At 35.7% G+C, this 21424-nt stretch overlaps 1 protein-coding gene across 5 annotated transcripts in view; it reads left to right on the forward strand.

The window, feature by feature from the left end:
• The window catches only part of LOC123564877 (uncharacterized), a 51613-nt gene that overhangs the window by 26468 nt on the left and 3721 nt on the right, over positions 1-21424 (forward strand). Inside the window, exons 18-24 of one of the 5 annotated variants that reach the window (XM_053525290.1) lie at positions 4484-4575; positions 5129-5786; positions 6147-6300; positions 9034-9159; positions 13142-13255; positions 17525-17751; positions 20485-20626. In XM_053525290.1, the coding sequence (XP_053381265.1) occupies positions 4484-4575; positions 5129-5786; positions 6147-6300; positions 9034-9159; positions 13142-13255; positions 17525-17751; positions 20485-20626 (1513 nt within the window). Of the gene's footprint in view, positions 1-4483; positions 4576-5128; positions 5787-6146; positions 6301-9033; positions 9160-13141; positions 13256-14186; positions 14239-17524; positions 17752-20484; positions 20627-21424 lie in introns of those variants that run through there. The other 4 variants (XM_053525291.1, XM_053525294.1, XM_053525292.1 and 1 more) reach the window with 4 other exon arrangements.

Raw genomic sequence — 21424 nt, forward strand, 5'->3', positions numbered from 1 at the left:
AAGTGATAATTTTTCTTCCATCATGCACCAGTTACATTGTCTCATATTTTACCAGTTGATATGTAGTGGAACTGAAAATATAAAAGTTTATACACAATTGTACATGTTAATTGTCAGTATTTAGAATGATTCTGCGACTTGTTTAAGTAAATGGCACCAGTTAAGAGAGTAACATGGAAAAATAGGCAAAATTTCTACACCCCTCTTCAGTTATGAAAGCCATATAATTTTGAATGTTCAGTCAATTTTCAAAAAGATAATTCAAAGTCATATATTGTTTCTGATGTTTCAGACCTTATTGGTAACACATTCTTACAAAATGTGATCAGTGAAATTGTATTGAAAGCAAGATGTTATAAGATTGTTTTTGATTTTATTACCAATATCAAATTCATACAGAATTCTTCCTGTTGAACATATGGAAGCACTTCTTCTCATGAAACTTTTTTTTGTGTTGTAAATGTTGGTTATCTGTCAGAAAAACTGGTTTCATTTTTACATTTCAGGATATGATGTCAAGTAATTATTTGAACTCATTGCTACTTGTTCATTGCTTTTCATACTAGTACAATTTCATTTTGATAGCACTGTTATTATACATATTGTCTGATTGGGCAGTTGTTCATTTATGTTCTTTTAATTTAAAACTTGCACGACAATTTATTGTTATTGTAAGTGTTCACTTCCTAACACTGAAATGGCATGTATTCATATTATGAACATGCATGCATCTGATTCCCTTAACAAAGAGAAAAATGATATCTTACTGTTAGACAAAATGAGAATAATACTTAGTAATGGGATTATACTTATTTTTTTGTATATCAATGTCTACAGAAGCCCCAGGATTTGTGGGGTTCAGTTTCAGCCACTAACATATCCAAGGGCTTCTGCAGACTTAGATACACAAACAAAAATGCATTGTTGCTGTTCTTGCATAAAAAACATGACACAAAGACTAATTGTATTGTTTTCACTGGTGATAACTTTTCGATTCTGATACAATTTTTAGCTCGACTATTCGAAGAATAGTCTAGCTATTCTACTCACCCTGGCGTCGGCGTCGGCGTCACACCTTGGTTAAGTTTTTGCATGCAAGTACATACAGCTTTCATGTAAAGGTATATAGCTTTGAAACTTATTTATTCTTTTTCTAGGTCAATTACCAACCTCACTGGGTCAAGTTCCATAACTCTAACATGTATTTTGAGCAAATCATGCCCCCTTTTGGACTTAGAAAATTCTGGTTAAAGTTTTACATGCAAGTTACTATCTCCAAAACTAATGCAGATATTGAATTGAAACTTCACATGTGTCTTCGGGGTTATAAAACTAGTTGATAGCACCAAGGCCCATAACTCTGACCTTCATTTTGGCCAAATTATGCCCCCTTTTGGACTTAGAAAATTCTGGTTAAAGTTTTGCGTGCAAGTACATACAGCTATTACTAAAAGGCATATAGATTTGAAACTTATTTTTTCTTTTTTTAGATCAATTACCTACCTCACTGGGTCAAGTCCCATAACTCTGACATGTATTTTGGCCGAATTATGCCCCCTTTTGGACTTAGAAAATCCTGGTTGAAGTTTTACATGCAAGTTACTATCTCCAAAACTAATGCAGATATTAAATTGAAACTTCACATGTGTCTTCGAGGTTTTAAAACTAGTTGATGGAATCAAGTCCCATAACTCTGACATGTATTATGGGCAAATTATGCCCCCTTTTGGACTTAGAAAATCCTGGTTAAAGTTTTGCGTGCAAGTACATACAGCTATTACTAAAAGGCATATAGATTTAAAACTTATTTTTTCTTTTTCTAGATCAATTACCTACCTCACTGGGTCAAGTCCCATAACTCTGACATGTATTTTGGCCAAATTATGCCCCCTTTTGGACTTAGAAAATCCTGGTTAAAGTTTTACATGCAAGTTACTATCTCCAAAACTAATGCAGATGTTAAATTGAAACTCCACATGTGTCTTCGGGGTTATAAAACTAGCTGATAGAATCAAGTCCCATAACTCTGACATGTATTTTGGGCAAATTATGCCTCCTTTTGGACTTAGAAAATCCTGGTTAAAGTTTTACATGCAAGTTACTATCTCCAAAACTAATGCAGATATTGAATTGAAACTTCACATGTGTCTTCGGGGTTATAAAACTAGTAGATAGAATCAAGTCCCATAACTCTGACATGTATTTTGGGCAAATTATGCCCCTTTTTGGACTTAGAAAATCCTGGTTAAAGTTTTGCGTGCAAGTACATACAGCTATTACCAAAAGGCATACAGCTTTGAAACTTATTTATTCTTTTTCTAGGTCAATTACCAACCTCACTGGGTCAAGTTCCATAACTCCTAACATGTATTTTGAGCAAATTATGCCCTCTTTTGGACTTAGAAAATTCTGGTTAAAGTTTTACATTCAAGTTACTATCTCCAAAACTAATGCAGATATTGAATTGAAACTTAACACGTTTCTTCGGGGTTATAAAACTAGTTGATAGCATCAAGTCCCATAACTCTGATATGCATTTTGGTCAAATTATGTCCCCTTTCAAACTTAAAACTCTTTTGAGTAATAATTTCCTGCTTCTGTGACATATTTCGAATAGTCGAGCTTGGCTGTCTTACGGACAGCTCTTGTTATTTATCATTCTGTTTTTCTTTGGATTGGTCAATATGTTTTAAATATCCATAATCAGGGCACACAAATCAACAACACTACCAAAAGCATGTATTCAATCTTTTTAGTAGATCATTTTCATTTCTTGTTATTACCAACACTACATCAACTATATAATTACATGTCACATAAAAATTTTGTAATCAGGAATGCAATTTCAATTTACATTGAGTTATTTTGAGTATGAACAGTTATTTTGAGTACGAACAGTTATTTTGAGTATGAACAGTTATTTTGAGTATGAACAGTTATTTTGAGTATAGTTATTTTGAGTATGAACAGTTATTTTGAGTACAAACAGTTATTTTGAGTATAGTTATTTTGAGTATGAACAGTTATTTTGAGTATGAACAGTTATTTTGAGTATAGTTATTTTGAGTATGAACAGTTATTTTGAGTATGAACAGTTATTTTGAGTACGAACAGTTATTTTGAGTATAGTTATTTGAGTATGAACAGTTATTTTGAGTATGAACACTTATTTTGAGTACGAACAGTTATTTTGAGTATATTTATTTTGAGTATGAACAGTTATTTTGAGTATGAACAGTTATTTTGAGTATGAACAGTTATCTTGAGTATGAACAGTTATTTTGAGTATGAACAGTTAATTTTGAGTATGAACAGATTTTTTAGTATGAACAGTTATTTTGAGTATGAACAGTTTATTTTGAGTATGAACAGTTATTTTGAGTATGAACGAGTATGAACATATTAACCTGCTTTCAAGATTTATATGAAAATACTGTAAGAAATTAAATAAAACTTACTGATACTTCCCAATATTGTTGATTCCCTAAAATAGCCGCCCAGGTTACTTACAATTCAGTATATTCATGGTATATTCGTGGTTATTGGCAAAAATTGAAACTTTGCTGCATTCAAAAGGGAGTAAATGCAGTGGTAGCTCTGTAGGGGAGATGACAGTACGTTTAGGTTTGGTAACTGATGTTATTGATTTGACTGCATCTTTAATGCTACAAAAAGAAGTTATTATGGAAGAAACAAGATGCAGGCACCATATGTACATCTCAGCAGGAATAAATATTTGTCCCTGACACCCAGGGTCATCAAACTTCAGATGATTGTTATTCAGCATGTGAAGTTGTGCACTTGGTGTTTAATAGATATCACACACAGTAAGACTAGTTATGGCCTTTGACTTAGTCAAAATATGCATTAACGGCCTAAAAGTTTGTGTCTGACCTGGAGTCATGAAGCTTTATAAGACTGTTGGTCAGCAAATGAAGTTTTAAACCTGGCATTTATTTGGAATTTAACCATTCCCTTTTTACACCCAACCCGCCTGCAAAAAAAAAGAGAAAAAAATGTTTATATAACTTTCAGTTTCATTTATACTTTTGTATTATGTTTTTTTATTAATACCCACCTTCCCCCACCAACCCCAGACCTCAACCCAAGGTAATTTGAAAGCTTACTTAGTCTTGTATTGCCAACAAGTAACATACAACTGTACAATGACAGTACTAGTAAGTGGAGACATCAGTGTGCTATGGGCACTAACTATAGTAAAACAGAGATAAATGTGCCATGAATGCAGTGATATTACTTCTGAATTAACCCTTGTAGGTTGCATATACTGAAAAAGACTGATTTTTTTCTGAGTTTATTTAAATTTAGCTTTTCTGCCTCCATTATCCAGAAAGTTTCTTTGATACTCCTTGTATTAATCAAACATTTAGTAACTTGAACAGTGATGGAAAACAATTTCTTTCATCTTGCATTTGATGTACTGCTGTGACCAGATTTACAAGTATTATATTGTAACTTACAGTAGCCAGTAGTGTATTGTCTGCTCAGGAATCAGCACAAATAGCACAAGTAGAAGACAAACCTCCTGATCTACAACTGCAGCAAACAGAAGCTGTAAGTCACTAATCCGTCAAAGCTTGAATGATATAAACAATCTTCATTTAACCTTTACCCTGCTATATTTCTATAATGGACTGGTCTATCGTTCAATTTTAGCAGTAGCATTTATTATTTTTGAAGGGGTGTTCACTGCAAATCCGAACAGCAAACAGTGCAGGTTAAGGTTTCCTTACAGTGATAATGAAGTTCATGAAATGCTTAGTTGGAACATTTTGCGTTTTGCCTGTGGAAACAATGTTTACAGATATTGTCAAGAATAAATTGTAAATAAACCCTTAGATGATTGTTGGTGGTATACAGACAAATTTGTGTTATGACTGGTTACAATAGGCTGCTTGATTAGATCACCTCTGTATGGAAAAGACAGAAAATAAGTAATATCTTATTTGTCATATGTATTGTAATAATAAAAATCAGTTTTAAATCTTAAAATTTTTGGGAAAAAAAGATTGCATTGTTGTAGATTTTAAGATTACATGAATAGTTGCAGGTCATATAAGAATATTATGTCTGAATTTGATTTTATTGCAATATACAACTTTTTCAGAACCCAGTTACCCAAAGTACAACAAACCCTTCCACAGGTTCCACAGGGAAACCTGTTGCTGAAGTGAAATATGAACCTCATAAGTCAATACCTAAGCCAAAAACCCCTCGAACTATGACACATCCAGAACGTACTATACCTAGTGCTAAACCTAGGCCAGTTGCCTTAAGCACCGTGTCCATGCAAAATAATAGTAAACATTCTGAAAGCCCTGTCGCTAATCCAAAACCTGTAGATGCCAGTGTGACAGGAAAGAAAGTTGGAGGGAAAACAGATAAAGACTTGCCTTCAATAAACAGTGGCTTAAAGATTGAAAGATCTAAAACAACAATAAATGTTCGAGAATTAGGAAAGGGAAAGTACTCTAGTGCATCAAAAACTGGAAATGAAAACAGACTGCAAGATAGGGCAGACAGGGAAAGGCCAGGCTCCTTGAAATATACTAGTGAAAAATCGAAAGCTATCATAAATGACAGAGATACAAATGGTGTAACAGTTGGTAGAGATAATAGAACTTCAAAGTTAACAGAAAATAGTGTTAATTCTTATTCAAGAGAGAAAGACAGACATTTAACTAATGATACGAGGGAAAGGTCAAGTAAAGTTCGCGGGTCATCTGACAGAATTAGAAATAAAGATGCTCAAAAGGGATCGAAAGGTAAGGACACAAAATATTTTACAATACAGGATGAGTGTCTTGTATCATTCTTTAATGTCTTCATAATTCCTGTATTATATTTTTTACAGAAGTTTCTCTATAGAGTATTTTTATGCCCCCTGAAGGTGGGCATTTTAAAATCGCACTGTCCGTCCATCCGTGTAAATTCTTGTCTGGGCTGAAACTATGCCATCCATAAAGGGATTCTGAAAAAAAAAACTTGGCATAAATGTTCACCATAATGAGATGTTGTGTCATGCGCAGGACTATGAAGAATTTCTTAATCACTGGAACTTGGCTGTAATAAAGGAAAGATAAGTTTTATGCAGATTATAGAGTTCAGTATGTTTGATATTACAGAAGCAAACTTGCCAAAACCAGCACCTCCTAGTCAAAAATATCTGGAAGGTCATGTTCATAGTGAATCACCATGGGGTCAGCGGACCATTCCAAGTCCAAGATCCTCCAAGGATGGTGCTATGATGGATTCAGTCTGGCTGTCTCAGGTTAAAAGGTAATTTTATTTACGTTAATACCTTTAGCCTTATTCTGAAACTTAAATTAAGTAAACAATTCAGGAAGCATTTAATTTTTTGATCTTCATAAACTCTTAACAGAATGTTTGTCTCTTTGAAAATTAAAGATAAAACATGGGAGGGGAGAACAACACGTCAAAAACACCAGAATGGTTGTTAAGACTATTTATTATATGATGAACCGGTTTCGGTCTGCTAAGACCTTCATCAGGATACATTTCAATAGAAAAATACTGACTGAAGTACTAAAAATGTTGTATCAGTTTGTGACGTTTGTTACTATTTATAGAACATTTGTTACTATTTATATCTAGTGATCTGGCAAGCTGCCAAGTTTAGAGTATGGGCAATTACCAAGACTGTTCCTGTCAAAAATTCAACATTTTTTCCTACACAGAAAATAAGTTAATTTACTGTATTTGAAACTTAAGTCTTGTTCAAATCTGGGTCACCTGAGATAAAAAACTATGCCACTTGGCCAAGTCATTGAAAAACTTGATTTTTGATCTACTGATTTACATAAAACATGGTCAAAATGTTTGTCTCTATCAAATTAAGACCAAATAAGATACAATGTTATCTTGGGTAAGAACTAGACTATGTTCAAGTGAGCGATACAGGGCCTTCAGTGCCCTCTTATTTTATCCATTTGTTCAAGCAAGATGTGTAGTAATAGTATTTTTAAATTGCAATACAATAAAATAATCACCATCGGTTTAAGTGGGACAGTATACTGTTGACCACTAAGTATGATTACTATAGATCCACATAAGAGAATCTAACAATGCATGCAAGTAAATACTGTTCTTCAGTGTAAATGTATAAAGAGAAGAGCTTTTAAGAATTTTACTGTGTAACTTTCTTGGACAACTTGTATATGTCAGTTTTGGTGCACAAACTTTTATTTGTGCACATACAGTTTCAAGTTTATTTTCACATCAGAGCATATAATATGTATGTGATGACAACAGTCAGGTACCATATGCTGGTTTATCATCAGATGTTACTGTTCCAAAAAGTTACACATGTGCAGTCACAAGTATGAGATTCATGTCTGTTATACAAAGTAATAAATTTTATATATTTGTTAGCCGGAAGTGTAAGGTAAATATCGTGCTTGTAGCTTGACAACACCTGGCCGAACATTGTCACACAGAATAAATAAATAGTTTAAACAAAAGTTTTACAATTATCTAATGGCATTTATTTGTAGGTATTTTTGCAACCGTTGTCTAAGTAAATAGTTTAAAAATCAGGATATTAAAGATTCTGTTGATACCATATCTAGATCATAAGTTGTCAATAAATATTGATATTAATATAACAATAAGAAAACTATAAACTGTAAGAAATTCTATAAGATGAAAGAAACATATTTTTTGAAAAAAATGATGAGTTATTGTCGTCACTTGATCGGCGTCGGCGTTGCCTGGTTAAGTTTTATGTTTAGGTCAGCTTTTCTCCTAAACTATCAAAGGTATTGCTTTGAAACTTGCAACACTTGTTCACCATCAGAAGCTGACCCTGTACAGCAAGAAACATAATTCCATCCTGCTTTTTGCAAGAATTATGGCCTCTTTTGGATTTAGAAAATATCAGATTTCTTGGTTAAGTTTTATGTTTAGGTCAACTTTTCTCCTAAACTGTCAAGGCTATTGCTTTGAAACTTGCATCAGTAGTTCACCATCATAAGCTGACCCTGTACATTAAGAAACATAACTCTATCCTGCTTTTTGCAAGAATTATGGCCACTTTTGGACTTAGAAAATCAGATTTCTTGGTTAAGTTTTATGTTTAGGTCAGCTTTTCTCATAAACTATCAAGGCTATTGCTTTGAAACTTGCAACAGTTGTTCACCATCATAAGGTGACGCTGTACATTAAGAAACATAACTATGTCCTGCTTTTTGCAAGAATTATTGCCCCTTTTGGACTTAGAAAATCAGTTTTCTTGGTTAAGTTTTATGTTTAGGTCAGCTTTTCTCATAAACTGTGAAAGATATTGCTTTAAAATTTGCAGCACTTGTTCACCATCATAAGCTGACCCTGTACAGCAAGAAACATATCTCTGTCCTGCTTTTTGCAAGAATTATGGCCCCTTTTGGACTTAGAAAATATCAGATTTGTTGGTTAAGTTTTATGTTTAGCTAAACTTTTCTCGTAAACTATCAAAGCTATTGCTTTGAAACTTTTAACAGTTGTTCACCATCATAAGCTGACTCTGTACATCAAGAAACATAACTCCATTCTGCTTTTTGCAAGAATTATGGCCCTTTTTGGACTTAGAAAATCATGGGTATGACAATTTTTCTATTATACAAAAAATTCAGATGAGCGTCAGCACCTGCAAGGCGGTGCTCTTGTTGTATAAGTGATCTAGTATAAATCCTTCATTAGATATTTGAGATACGCCTAGTGTTGTATTATGTGTTAATATTGTTTAATGGAAAATAATAGATAAATGAGTTGTCGAAGTAAAGATCACAGCAAACTTAATGCCTTAGTGTATGAGTCTACTATGAGGGACCATCATGCGGGGCATATGTGTCTTACAAACAGCTCTTGTTTAATTTCTGTTGTTAAGTTATCAATCTCTAGATTAAAAAAATGTATGCTTTATCAACAGCTCTTTTATTAGTTTGTTATTGGTGTACAGGATATTTGAAATTAATTGCCTGTTATAAATATGATAATGCTGTTTTTTTCTTGCAGTGTATCCGAGAGTTACACCCATCCTTTTGCTCACACTAATGCCATATCCAACCCTGCTGACAGCACATACTTTATTGATCCCTCACAGTTTTTACACAGGACTAACACTTATATATCTTCACACAGGTAATGTTCTAGCACCAGCTAAAATAACATTCTGTTCTGTTTTTTTGAAAAGTAATTTTCTACATAGCCATCCAACTGTTCACTGTATTTTCATATCTTTCACATGCCTGGTAATCCCACTAATGACTCGGCTGCCTGAGATGTTAGTGATATCCCTAGTTAAGCAGTAGCGGTACACAAAAGCAGGTAAGAAGTTTGTATGTATTTTATGCCCCCCCCCCCTCACCATTAGAAATGGGGGTTTGGGCATATAGTGCTGATATGTGCTGAAAGTCACGTCCGCTGTATAACCTTGTTACGCATTGTTTGGTTTTGAAATAAATGACAGATATAACCACCATAAAAAGAGGATATGTCACATGCAAATTCTAGACCCTTAGCTCAAAGGTGAAGGTCAAATTTAAATGTTAAACACCTAAGGCCATTTTTCTTGGTCACTCTATAGCTTTTAAGTGGATGCATGGATGTTTAAATATTATGTCACAAACGACCACCATATTAAGTTACACAAACAGCCCCTAGCTCAAAGTTCAAGGTTGCACTTGAAGGTCAAGGATTTAAGGTCATTTTTCTTTTCCACTCTATAACTTTTTTATGCATGCATGAAGATTTAAACAACTTGGCACATGCACTCACCATAACTAACAGATGTATTGCTTGCAAAAATCAGAATTCTAGCTGCTGACCTGATTTTAAATAACTACACACAAATGGTCCTTGTGTGACCCACTACCAAGAATGTTTGATAGTCCCCAACGTCTTCCTCCCCCACCCCCAAGTCCCAACATTGACAAAACAAATGCTTTGGAATGGTTAGTTGCAAACACACCACTGTAGAGCTTAAAGCAGTTAATTATATGTAAACACTCACTCTTTTTCCCCCAGCATGTTTCAAATTTACAGGACAAAGTAAATAAAAGTTATAACAAACAGGTCAAACTGTTGTATGGTCTATTGTACCTTTTGTAATGACACAAACGGACAAGTTGCATTTCAGATTCTGGTCAGGGCCTAACTTTTAAGATGATAACTGGTAAGGATCAAGTTGTAAGTCAAGTAAGCAAGCTGTAAGTCAGGAGAATTAAATTTCATCCCAGAGAGCCTGTTAAATGTACAGCAGTGCCTTGTCTTAAATGATAACTATAAATTGCCTATACTACATGCTATGGTATAAAATTTACTGTCTGAATATTTAGATGAATTTCTTACTTGATGTCAGTGTTGTGTACCGCTACAGGGGATACTGCTGACAAGTGATCAGATGGCCGAGTCATCAGTGTAAATCTGCATGCCTGTTTCAGCTGAAGGTGAAATTGACATGGTTAGCATTTCTACATGGCATAAGTGATACCTGCCAAGTGTTAGAAAGTCAAATTAATGTACTGTTACTCCAACGTTGTTTCATATAGGTCTTCATTTCTGTAGGGCTTAATGAGTCCATAAATACTCTTAAATGTATGAATTAAAAATGAAAAATTAAACATGTAAATTTTAAGTTATTATAAATACACAATGTATGTTGAATATGCATGAGGCCTTGTATAACTGATGATATCATCATGTAGATAGAATTTTTCAGTGTTTATTATAAATATATTAAAATTATGATGCATGCAGTAAGTCAGGTTATCTGTGTTCCATATACATATGTCTTGATTGAAACATATGTCAAATTTCATCAGTATTGTGACAGAGTATATGCATGCTGTGCCACACTTGCTGTGGTGCTGATTGCATGCTGTATAGTATAGACATGCTGAGCCACACCTGCTGAGGTGCTGTTTTGTGCTGTATAGTATAGACATGCTGAGCCACACCTGCTGTGGCGCTGTTTTGTGCTGTATAGTATAGACATGCTGAGCCACACCTGCTGTGGCGCTGTTTTGTGCTGTATAGTATAGACATGCTGATCCACATTTGCTGTGGTGCTGATTGTGTGATGTGTAGTAAAGTCATGCTCAGCCACACATGCTCTAATGCTTTTTTGTGCTGTGTAGTATAAATATGCTGAGCCATGTTTTTTATGATGCTGATTGCGTGCTGTGTAGTAAAGGCATGCTAAGCCACACTTTATGTGCTGCTGATTGCATGCTATTAAGTGTAGACATGCTGTGCCAAGCTTGCTATATCGCTGATTGCTTGCTGTGTAGTATAGGCATGCAGAGCCACCTTGCTGTGACACTGATTGTGTGCTGTGCAGTATAGACATGCTGAGCCGCTGCTGTGGCTGTTTGTGCTGTCAGTATAGACATGTGAGCACCTGCTGTGGTGCTGTGTGCTGTAGTATAGACATGCTGAGTCCACTGCTGTGGGCTGATTGGTGTGTGAGTATCATGCTAGCCCTGTGCTGTGCTGTGTAGTTAGACATGCTGAGCCGCGCTTGCTGTGGTGCCTGATTGCGTGCTGTGCAGTATAGACATGCTGAGCCACGCTTGCTGTGGTGCTGATTGCGTGCTGTGCAGTATAGACATGCTGAGCCCGCTGTGCTGATTGTGTGTAGTATAGACATGCTGAGCCGTTGCTGTGGCTGTGTGCTGTCAGTATGACATGCTGAGCCGCGCTTGCTGTGGTGCTGATTGCGTGCTGTGCAGTATAGACATGCTGAGCCACGCTTGCTGTGGTGCTGATTGCGTGCTGTGCAGTATAGACATGCTGAGCCGCGCTTGCTGTGGTGCTGATTGCGTGCTGTGCAGTATAGACATGCTGAGCGCGCTTGCTGTGGTGCTGATTGCGTGCTGTGCAGTAAGGACATGCTGAGCCACGCTTGCTGTGGTGCTGATTGTGTGTTGTGTAGTATAGACATGCTGAGCCACGCTTGGTGTGGTGCTGATTGCTTGTTGTGTAGTATAGACATGCTGAGCCATGCTTGGTGTGGTGCTGATTGCTTACTGCGTAGTATAGACATGCTGAGCCATGCTTGGTGTGGTGCTGATTGTGTGCTGTGTAGTATAGAGATGCTGAGCCATGCTTGGTGTGGTGCTGATTGCTTACTGTGTAGTGTAGACATGCTGAGCCATGCTTGGTGTTGTGCTGATTGTGTGCTGTGTAGTATTGACATGCTTAGCCATACTTGGTGTGTGCTGATTGTGTGCTGTGTAGTATTGACATGCTTAGTCATACTTGGTGTGGTGCTGATTGCTTAATGTGTAGTATAGACATGCTGTGCAACACTTGCTGTGGTGCTGATTGCATGTTGTGTAGTATAGACATTCTGTGCAACACTTGCTGTGGTGCTGATTGCTTACTGTGTAGTATAGACATTCTGTGCAACACTTGCTGTGGTGCTGATTGCTTACTGTGTAGTATAGGCATGCTGTGCAACACTTGGTGTGGTGCTGATTGCATGTTATGTAGTATAGACATGCTGAGCCATGCTTGGTGTGGTGCTGATTGCTTACTGTGTAGTATAGACATGCTGAGCCACACTTGCTGTGGTGCTGATTGCATGTTGTGTAGTATAGACATGCTGAGCCATGCTTGGTGTGGTGCTGATTGCTTACTGTGTAGTATAGACATGCTGTGCAACACTTGCTGTGGTGCTGATTGCATGTTGTGTAGTATAGACATGCTGAGCCATGCTTGGTGTGGTGCTGATTGCTTACTGTGTAGTATAGGCATGCTGAGCCACAACTGCTGCAATGCCAACTGTGTGTTGTGTAGTAAAGACATGCTGAGCCACACTTGCTGTGGTGCTGATTGCATGTTGTGTAGTATAGACATGCTGAGCCATGCTTGGTGTGGTGCTGATTGTTTACTGTGTAGTATAGGCATGCTGAGCCACAACTGCTGCAACGCCAATTGCATGTTGTGTAGTAAAGACATGCTGAGCCACACTTGCTGTGGTGCTGATTGCGTGCTGTGTAGATTAGGCATGCTGTGCCATATTTGTTATGGTGCTTATTACATGCTGTGTAATATAGATATGCTGGTTTTATCCCTTTCATTTTGTGTTATAAACTGAACTCTGATCCAATCCCCACAGGCGTCATCTCTTAGAGCCATTAAAGAAGTTCAGTGAAACTAAACTCTGTGTATTAAGTGAGGAGCGTTCACATGTTCCACTGAGACATGTAGAACACTTGTGTCAGAGAAGCAGGTATATGCATGCATCAGAGTGCCATATCTTAATCAGATATCTTACAAGACCATATTCTTTCTCATATATTCCTAACAAGAATACAAAACTTATAAAAATTGTTTCATAAAAACATCAGTCCTTATTCTAATTATTTTTGTTGCTTTCATTTAACATTTGTCATTTGGTAAGTAGTAATTTAAAAAAGTGTTGTAATATTATTGTTTAATTAAATGGAAGAATATGTTCATGGAAATTCAGCTAGCTACTTCCATTTTGCTGAAGAAAGCCTTTGAAAAAGTACAAGAGGGAGCGTATTCTGTCATTAATAGGCTTCTGTAGAAAATACCTTACAGAACAGCGCTGATAAGTCTGGCAAGAAGGAGACTGACAACATAGATTTATTTTAATTGCATAAGAATTAATGCAGATAGCCAATGTTAAATTATACCTTAACATGTATAATGGCTTTTTTCAGAACTGTTATAACAAGAGCTATCATTAATATTATTCATATATATTTTATTCACTAAGTTTTCAGTAAGATTGTCTTGCTTAGTAATTATCTAGAACTCCTGTCTATTAAAGTCTTTTAATGAATTTCCATTCTTTATGAAAACATAATTGGTTAGTACTTCTAACAGTGCTTTGATATGCAATTAACTAACTGCAGTATTTTCAGCAGATAAACTGTTGTAATCAGTCTTTATCTGTTGTCCTTTGTCTTTTCTAATCTGTTGTAAATCAACAGTGCTTCAAACAATATTTTCTCTCAAACTTTTCTGCAAATTTCATTCAAACTTCATAGGCATTTTCTTAAGGATTTGATGGATGTCAGGTGTACCATTTCAGGGGTGTATGAGTTTGTCACATTTCTTGTTTTATTATTTTTTTAATACTTCATGCTACAACATTGATATAATTATGCTGTTATATTATTTTTACTTTGTAGACAAAAAACGATCAAGCCATTTGTAGTACGGAAAGATTCCGACTCAAGGCTGGTACCTATATGATTGTGATGTCTATAATGTTTCTAATATGGTAGAAGGGATACCTAATTATTACCAATATTAACCTTGAGCCTGTTGGCGGCGAGTGATTCTGCCTCTGCGAACAGTGCAGACCAAGATCAGCCTGCACATCCGTGCAGTCTGATCATGGTCTGCACTGTTCGCTATTCAGTCAGTAAATTTTCAGTGAACACCCCTTCAAATATTAAATGGTATTGCCCGAATTGAAAGATGGACCAGTCCATTTTAGAAATTTAGTAGGCTGAAGGTTAATACAGTGGAATGCTTGCTTATAACCAGTTAGCAGTAAATTAATATGTCAAAAGTCCTGATGTGCAACAAAACTTTATTCTTATATCAGCTCTTCCTAACTGTCTGCAAATCCAGGTTTAGCTGTATATAGGGTGACATCTTACAGTGGGCTATTTGGTTTGTCTGTTGCAAAAATAGTTTGGGGTGAACTACTTCCACAGTTTAAAAGAGATTTCTGAGAAACTTCATACAGTCATGTAGAAATCTTGACTGTATGTAGAAATCTGACCTAATTACAGTATGTTTGCAAATGTCCATATATTTCTCAGAAACAGATATATCTGTAATATTTTAACCAAAAGTGCTTACTTCTGACCATTTAATATTTTCATTAAAAAGACAATTTTGTGATCAAGGAAATGTAACTCTTCTTGTACATGTAGAGCAGAAACATCAAAGGGACAGAAAATATTGGATATTTCCTATTTTGTGTGAATTTTGTTTTACATTGAAACAGTAATCTGAAATGCTAAACGAGGGTCAGTTATATTGTTCGCTAAAATATAGGACATCTTGAATAGTCTGTTAACCTTAAAATATTTGCAGTAACAGAATGCAGTTGTTTAAGCTCTGACCCGTACTTGAACCGAGGACCTCTCACATCTAAGGTAGACAGTCTGCCACTTGGCTATAGCTAGGCAGTGTAAGTGCAGCCTTATTCTTGAACTGACTACATTACATGAACTGGAACAATTCTTTGACAATTATATGTTCCAACTACTCCAGATTATCATTGTAATGACTTAGTTAGCTAACAGCAATTTTGGAGTAAAGAAAACATTTAATCTAATTTTTCAAACATTTTTAATCCCAAATTTCTCTTGACATGTTTTTTAGAAAATTAACGTACTAACTGATATTACTGACTGAAATATAACTTACACCAAATCTTTTATACTTGTTCTTTTAGCAGCAGGCTAAAATTTTTGTGCCTCCCAAAAGCATTTAGAATAGCCCTTGTCTGCCTGTCTTTCCAAATTTGTGGTGCATATCTCAAAAGTTATTTTGCCAAGAGTCATCAAACCTCAAAGGATTGCTATTCAGCATGTGAAGTTGTGCAGACGTGTGTAATTGGGATCTCACTGCAGCCAGATCAGAGTTACGGCCATTGACTTAGTCAAAAATATGCAAAAAAGGGCCTTAAAGTTTGTGTCATATATCTCTAAAAGTATTTGACTTAAGGATTACGAAACATTACATAATTATGGGATTTCATTCAGCCAGTCCAGAGTTCACAAAACATTTTTCAGTCTCAGCTGAGTTTGAGTTTGAAATTTTATTTCTCATTTATATCTTAATAACATGTTTAAGACTAAATTTTAAGTTAATAACTGTTTTAAAGTGACTATTCAGTATTAAAGCTCGCTCTCATTTGGAATTCAAGCTTGAAGTTTTATTGAAATAGATATTAAAATTTCAAACTCAAACTCAGCTGAGACCAAAAAATGTTTTGTGAACACGGGGCCTGGCCCTTGACACACTGAAAATTACACAAAAAGTGCTTAAAAGTTAGTGTTGCTTTATATCTGAAAAAATGTTTCACATAGAGTCATGAAACCATGTAGGAATATTATTCAGCATGTGAATTTGTGCACATGAGGTTTATTTTTATTTCACTCTGCAAGACCAGAGTTATGGCCCTTGATTTAGTCAAAAATATGCATTTTGGCCGTAAAGGTTTGTGTCCCATCTATCTAAAAATGTACTTGGCCTAGAGTCATCAACATGAGATTGTAGTATAGCATGTGAAGTTGTGTACATTATGTTCTCTTTGGGTTTTCACTCAGCCAGTCCCAAGTTGTGGCCCTTGATTTAGTCAAAAATATGCATTTTGGCCGTAAAGGTTTGTGTCCCATCTATCTAAATATGTACTTGGCCTAGATTCATCAACATGAGATTGTAGAATAACATGTGAAGTTGTGTACATTATGTTTTCTTTGGGTTTTCACTCAGCCAGTCCCAAGTTGTGGTCCTTGAGTTAGTGAAAAATACACCAAAAGTTTAGTGTTGCATATATCAGGAAAAAAAATTCACCTAGTCATGAAACCATGTACTGTACAGTGACTGGAAGTGGAGTGCAACAGTATCCTAAGGACACGCATCTAGTTTTTAATGCATTACTTACTTACAAGTGTTTTCACATATATGCCAAATCAAAAATAGAAAAGAAACCTGAAAAAAGTTTTTGAGCTGATTTTAATCTTGGGGGGAAAAAATGTCATTTTTTCCTTAGGTTTATCAACATTTTCTTTGCTGTGCAAAAATTGTCAGAAGTCATCCAAAATCCTTATGCAGTGCACAAAAAGTTTATGGTCTTCTCTGTTGATAAATCACATTTACCAATTTCATTCCCCAGCAGCATTGTTGGAAAATATTCAGCAATAATATATCATGTAACATCATCCATATCATGATCATTTTACATATATTTCTATAAATGTAATATGCACTACACATTTTCAATGAAAATTTAGCAACTGTTCTCTAGCCATTCTGAAATGATACAAAAAATAGCTTTTTAGTTTCAATGTTTATGTGAAACAGCCTTTACATGTGTGTCTTCAAAGTTTATTGTACATTAAATGTATCGTAACTAACTTTATTCTGCAAGATATTACACATTAAAGCATGTCCTCGGTTCTTCTAAATGTACGGCCTCTATATTTGTTTCTGGCTACACAATTTTCAATGTAACTACTGATGTCTCGTTTCATACTTTATTCTTTGATAATAACACAAAAAAACTTTTTTTAGGGAAAAAGTTTACAGAGAAGTTAAAATATCAGAAATACGCAGTATTCCAGGAATATGTGATTGTTTTCCTATATTCTATGTGAGATCTTGCTTCAGAATGCATGCTTGTGGTGGTATTTGCTGATTTATTTATAAAACAATGGTACTTTTATGATGTAAATAAGGTTTTAAAATATAGTAAGTAAAGATCAGTGTGATACTCTGTTTTCAGACCCATGGGAAGAAGGTCTCTAGAAAAACTGCAAAAGGCAAGCCCAGGGTTAAAAGTCCCGATGCCCTCCAAATCGGGCCAGTCAGTTAACTTTGACTTTGATATTCCTGACACTTCATCCAAACTTGCAAACAAATTCATCCCAATGCAGCTTCGTACTCAACCATCAAATCTTGGTATTGGTCAACTTCAGCGTGTCAATACTACACTGATGGGTGATTTAACTGGTAAGTTAATGTTGGAAGCAATTTGAGCTCAACTGTGAATGAGCTCAAATTTAAATATTGTTAGGAAATGTGCGCAGTGTAGTCCTGCAATGAGGAAACATGACCTACATGAATTTCATTTTATCAGTCACATGTCTGCTAATGCATACTGAACAAAGCTTCTAACTAAACTCTTTGGGATCATGGGATGACCTCACATGGCAAGTTTCATAACTCTAGCTTATATTTTAGCAAAATTATGCCCCTTTTTTTCAACTTAGAAAATTTTGCTAAAGCTTTCGTATGTAAACTAGTATTAGATGGAAGGGCTTCATATAGTCAAGTGCACTGTCATAAGACAGCTCTTGTTTTCCTTGCCCAGTCAGTAGCTTGACAAACACTGACCAGAAAAAGATGATGTGTGCAAGCAAGACACTTGCCCCTCATCGGTGTGGGTTCGAGCCTCACTCGGGGTATTGAATTCTTCATGTGAGGAAGCTATCCAGCTGGCTTACAGAAGGTCTGTGGTTCTACCCAGGTGCCTGCTTGTGATGAAATAATGCATATTCTAGCTGAAAGGTCAATGTTAATTTGACAGGGTCAGTTTTGTTTCTTCTTCCAGCAAGGGATTTTGGTATTACTTGGAATAAATGTTTCCCATAACAATGTGTCCTTCAAAAATACAAAGTCATAGGTTAAAGGTCTCATTTGGCAATTTTACGTAAGTTTTCTTGTTCAGTCTATGCATACGTGTATATTCAACTAGGCATAATCATTCAACATAACAAAAGGATGTGTTGTATCAGCCTAAGTAAATTTCCATATTTCTATTGGTGCATGTCCAAACGAATTACATTCCCTTACAGAAGAAAAAGGCCTGCTGCGTACTCTTGCTGTGCACATACAGCGTATATGATGCGTACATGATGTGTACTGAAATCAAGGGCTTTAAATACTACGCAGGATATACACCGCACATACACCGATAGTACGTTTGTAGTACACTTTTGACATGCAAATGAGCTCTGCCGCGTACTACTTGCTGCGTACATGCTGTGGACTACATAGTACACAGGATGTACGCTGGAGGAATTTAGTATGCGGGAAATAGTACGCAGCATGTACGCGGCACATACACTTTTCACATGCAAATGAGCCTGCGGTGTACTATCCCTGCGGCGTACATGCTGTGTACTCCTGCGGCGTACATGCTGTGTACTCCTGGCCCGAGTCCTGCGGCGTACATGCTGTGTACTCCTGCTGCATACATGCTGTGTACTCTTGTGGCGAAACTGCTGTGATAATGTAAATTCCTTACCCCACCAACTTTCGTATGCAAATGCTGATCATTTGGACAGAAAAAAAACAGAAAAAAGATAAGTGACATGCATCAATAAGTATTTACCCTTACCAAAATAATGTAGATTGATGTTATCAAAAAAATTAGTATGCTTTTCTTCATCCACTTTTCAATGAAATAAATCAATTTTTGTAGCATGTAATTTGGTAAACATTTGAAGAAAATGGCGTAACTGCATCAAGGGGAAACAACTTTAATGCAACTAAATATAAGTGTTTTGATTTATTATAGACAATGTTTGCGTAGTATGTATTTATTTTGATTAAAATCCGTCTGAGAACAATCTAGGACTGGAATCATATAAGCATTTATACACTTTTACGTCCGTAAAAAGTAGCGCACCAAAAAATTTTGGATTGATTTTTTCCAATGGGGCGAGCGCAATTAGCCAAAAACGTTCTGAAAATATATGAGCGGCAAATCCGATGAACAACTTTTTAATCTGGTGAGGCCTTAATGAGTTAACATAATGAGCATTAAAGCCTTTATAAAACATGATAGAATGGTGTTTTGCTTAAGAGTATTCAAATAACAGTGAGAGCTATTAATTCTTCTCATTCGGGCGCTGTTGAGGCATTATCTTGGTAATTATTTCATGTATTACAAAATGTAATGCAACGAAGTTCAAATAAGGCTTTTCAATTATCCAAGTCAGAAAGCTCCAGGATTAATTCAAAATGAAAAAGAATGTATTTTTACACTGCATGCAAGGTGCAGCTCAGAAATCACTAAGATGTAAGCTTCACAAATGAACATTGCAAATAGTTTGTGAAATTTTCAAGGTTCAGAATACCGGTAATCTGAACTATTCTATGCTATTAAGATAAAAGTTACTCGGAAATCAAGTTCTTGCTTCCAAAAAAAAACAAAATATACAAATCCTTCCTGCATGAAGTGTACTTCAGACTTTTACCTAAAAATGTATAAACACCAAAAGAAAATGAACAAGTCCCTCCCGCGTATATGAAGTTTACTTCAGACTTTAACTTATAAAAAAAAAACTAAGTATAAATGCCAAAAGAAATTGTACAAGTCTTTCCCGCGTATATGAAGTGTACTGCACAAATTTCAAAGTATCTGCAGTGTACTATTTTCTTGTACAAGTCCCTCCTGCGTACATGCTGTGTACTCGTCGAAATAGTACGCGGCAAGTACGCGGCATGCGGTGTATGTAAAATGTACTCCTCTGGCGTACTACTGTGTTCGCGGCATATACACAGCAAATACGCAGCATGTACGCCACAGAGGCTTGTTTCTGTAAGGGTTGTACTTCCCTGTAATGCTAACAGTACATTTGACAGATTGTAAGGTTATACTGCAGTTGTGATGATAAATCCCTGACAGGTTTGGAACTCTTTATTGCATGACAATACTTCATTTGTTTGTTATTTCAGGTGACAACAGTATATCATTTCGTCGTGTGGAAGCTCTTACTCGTTCACATACTCAAACAGATTTCAAACCTCAGGCTCAGTTTCAGATTCCTGCCGAAAACCGGAGAGACGTGGTTGTACAACAACATAAAGACAAAGACAGGTATCGTACAACTAGATGTTTTACACAGAAAGCTATTACCTCCCCTACCCTGAAATCTTCAAAATGTTTTGTACCCCACATCATTTGAGTGGGAGGGCAATATTGGAAGCACTTGTGTCTTTCAGTCCTGTCCGTCCCAAAACATATAAGACAGTAACATTGACTCCTCCAAAGGGAATTGGATAGACATTGTAAAGCTTAAGACATATATCTAATTTGAATAATTATTAAATTATCTCCTTTTTTAGCCCAGCCAAGCACAGAGTACTATTCTGACAACCCTACATGTATGTCCGTCAGCATTTATCATGCATCATCAACAATTTGACTGTTAACACTAGAAGTCACAGTTTAAGCCTTATCATAATGAAACTTTTACAGAACATTATACTCAGTAAATTACCTAAAATCTCGGACAAGTTCTTAAGTAGGTCATCTAGGCAAAAAAAAAACAACTAGGTATAGGTAATAGTAAAAAATTGTTAACACTCTTAAGGCCACATTTTATGTTTGATCTTCTTTAGGCTTTATCAGAATATTTGTTTCTATGAAACCTAGGCCAAGATTAAAACTGATAATCTGAGGTAAAAAACTAGGTCAGTAGATCAGATCATAGAAAAGCCTTGTTACAGAGGCCACAATTGTTTAATCTTTTAAAGTTTTTTCAGAATGTTTTGTCTCTACAATCTAAGTCAGGTTAAAAAAAAAGGGTTACAGAAGGTCTTAAACTATAGGTCAAATCATAGAAAAACATCATAAACACTTTAGAGGCAAAGTTTAATTCTTGATGTTCATAAA

This window comes from Mercenaria mercenaria, chromosome 15 (genome assembly GCF_021730395.1).
Source record: "Mercenaria mercenaria strain notata chromosome 15, MADL_Memer_1, whole genome shotgun sequence".
Lineage (NCBI taxonomy): Eukaryota > Metazoa > Mollusca > Bivalvia > Venerida > Veneridae > Mercenaria > Mercenaria mercenaria.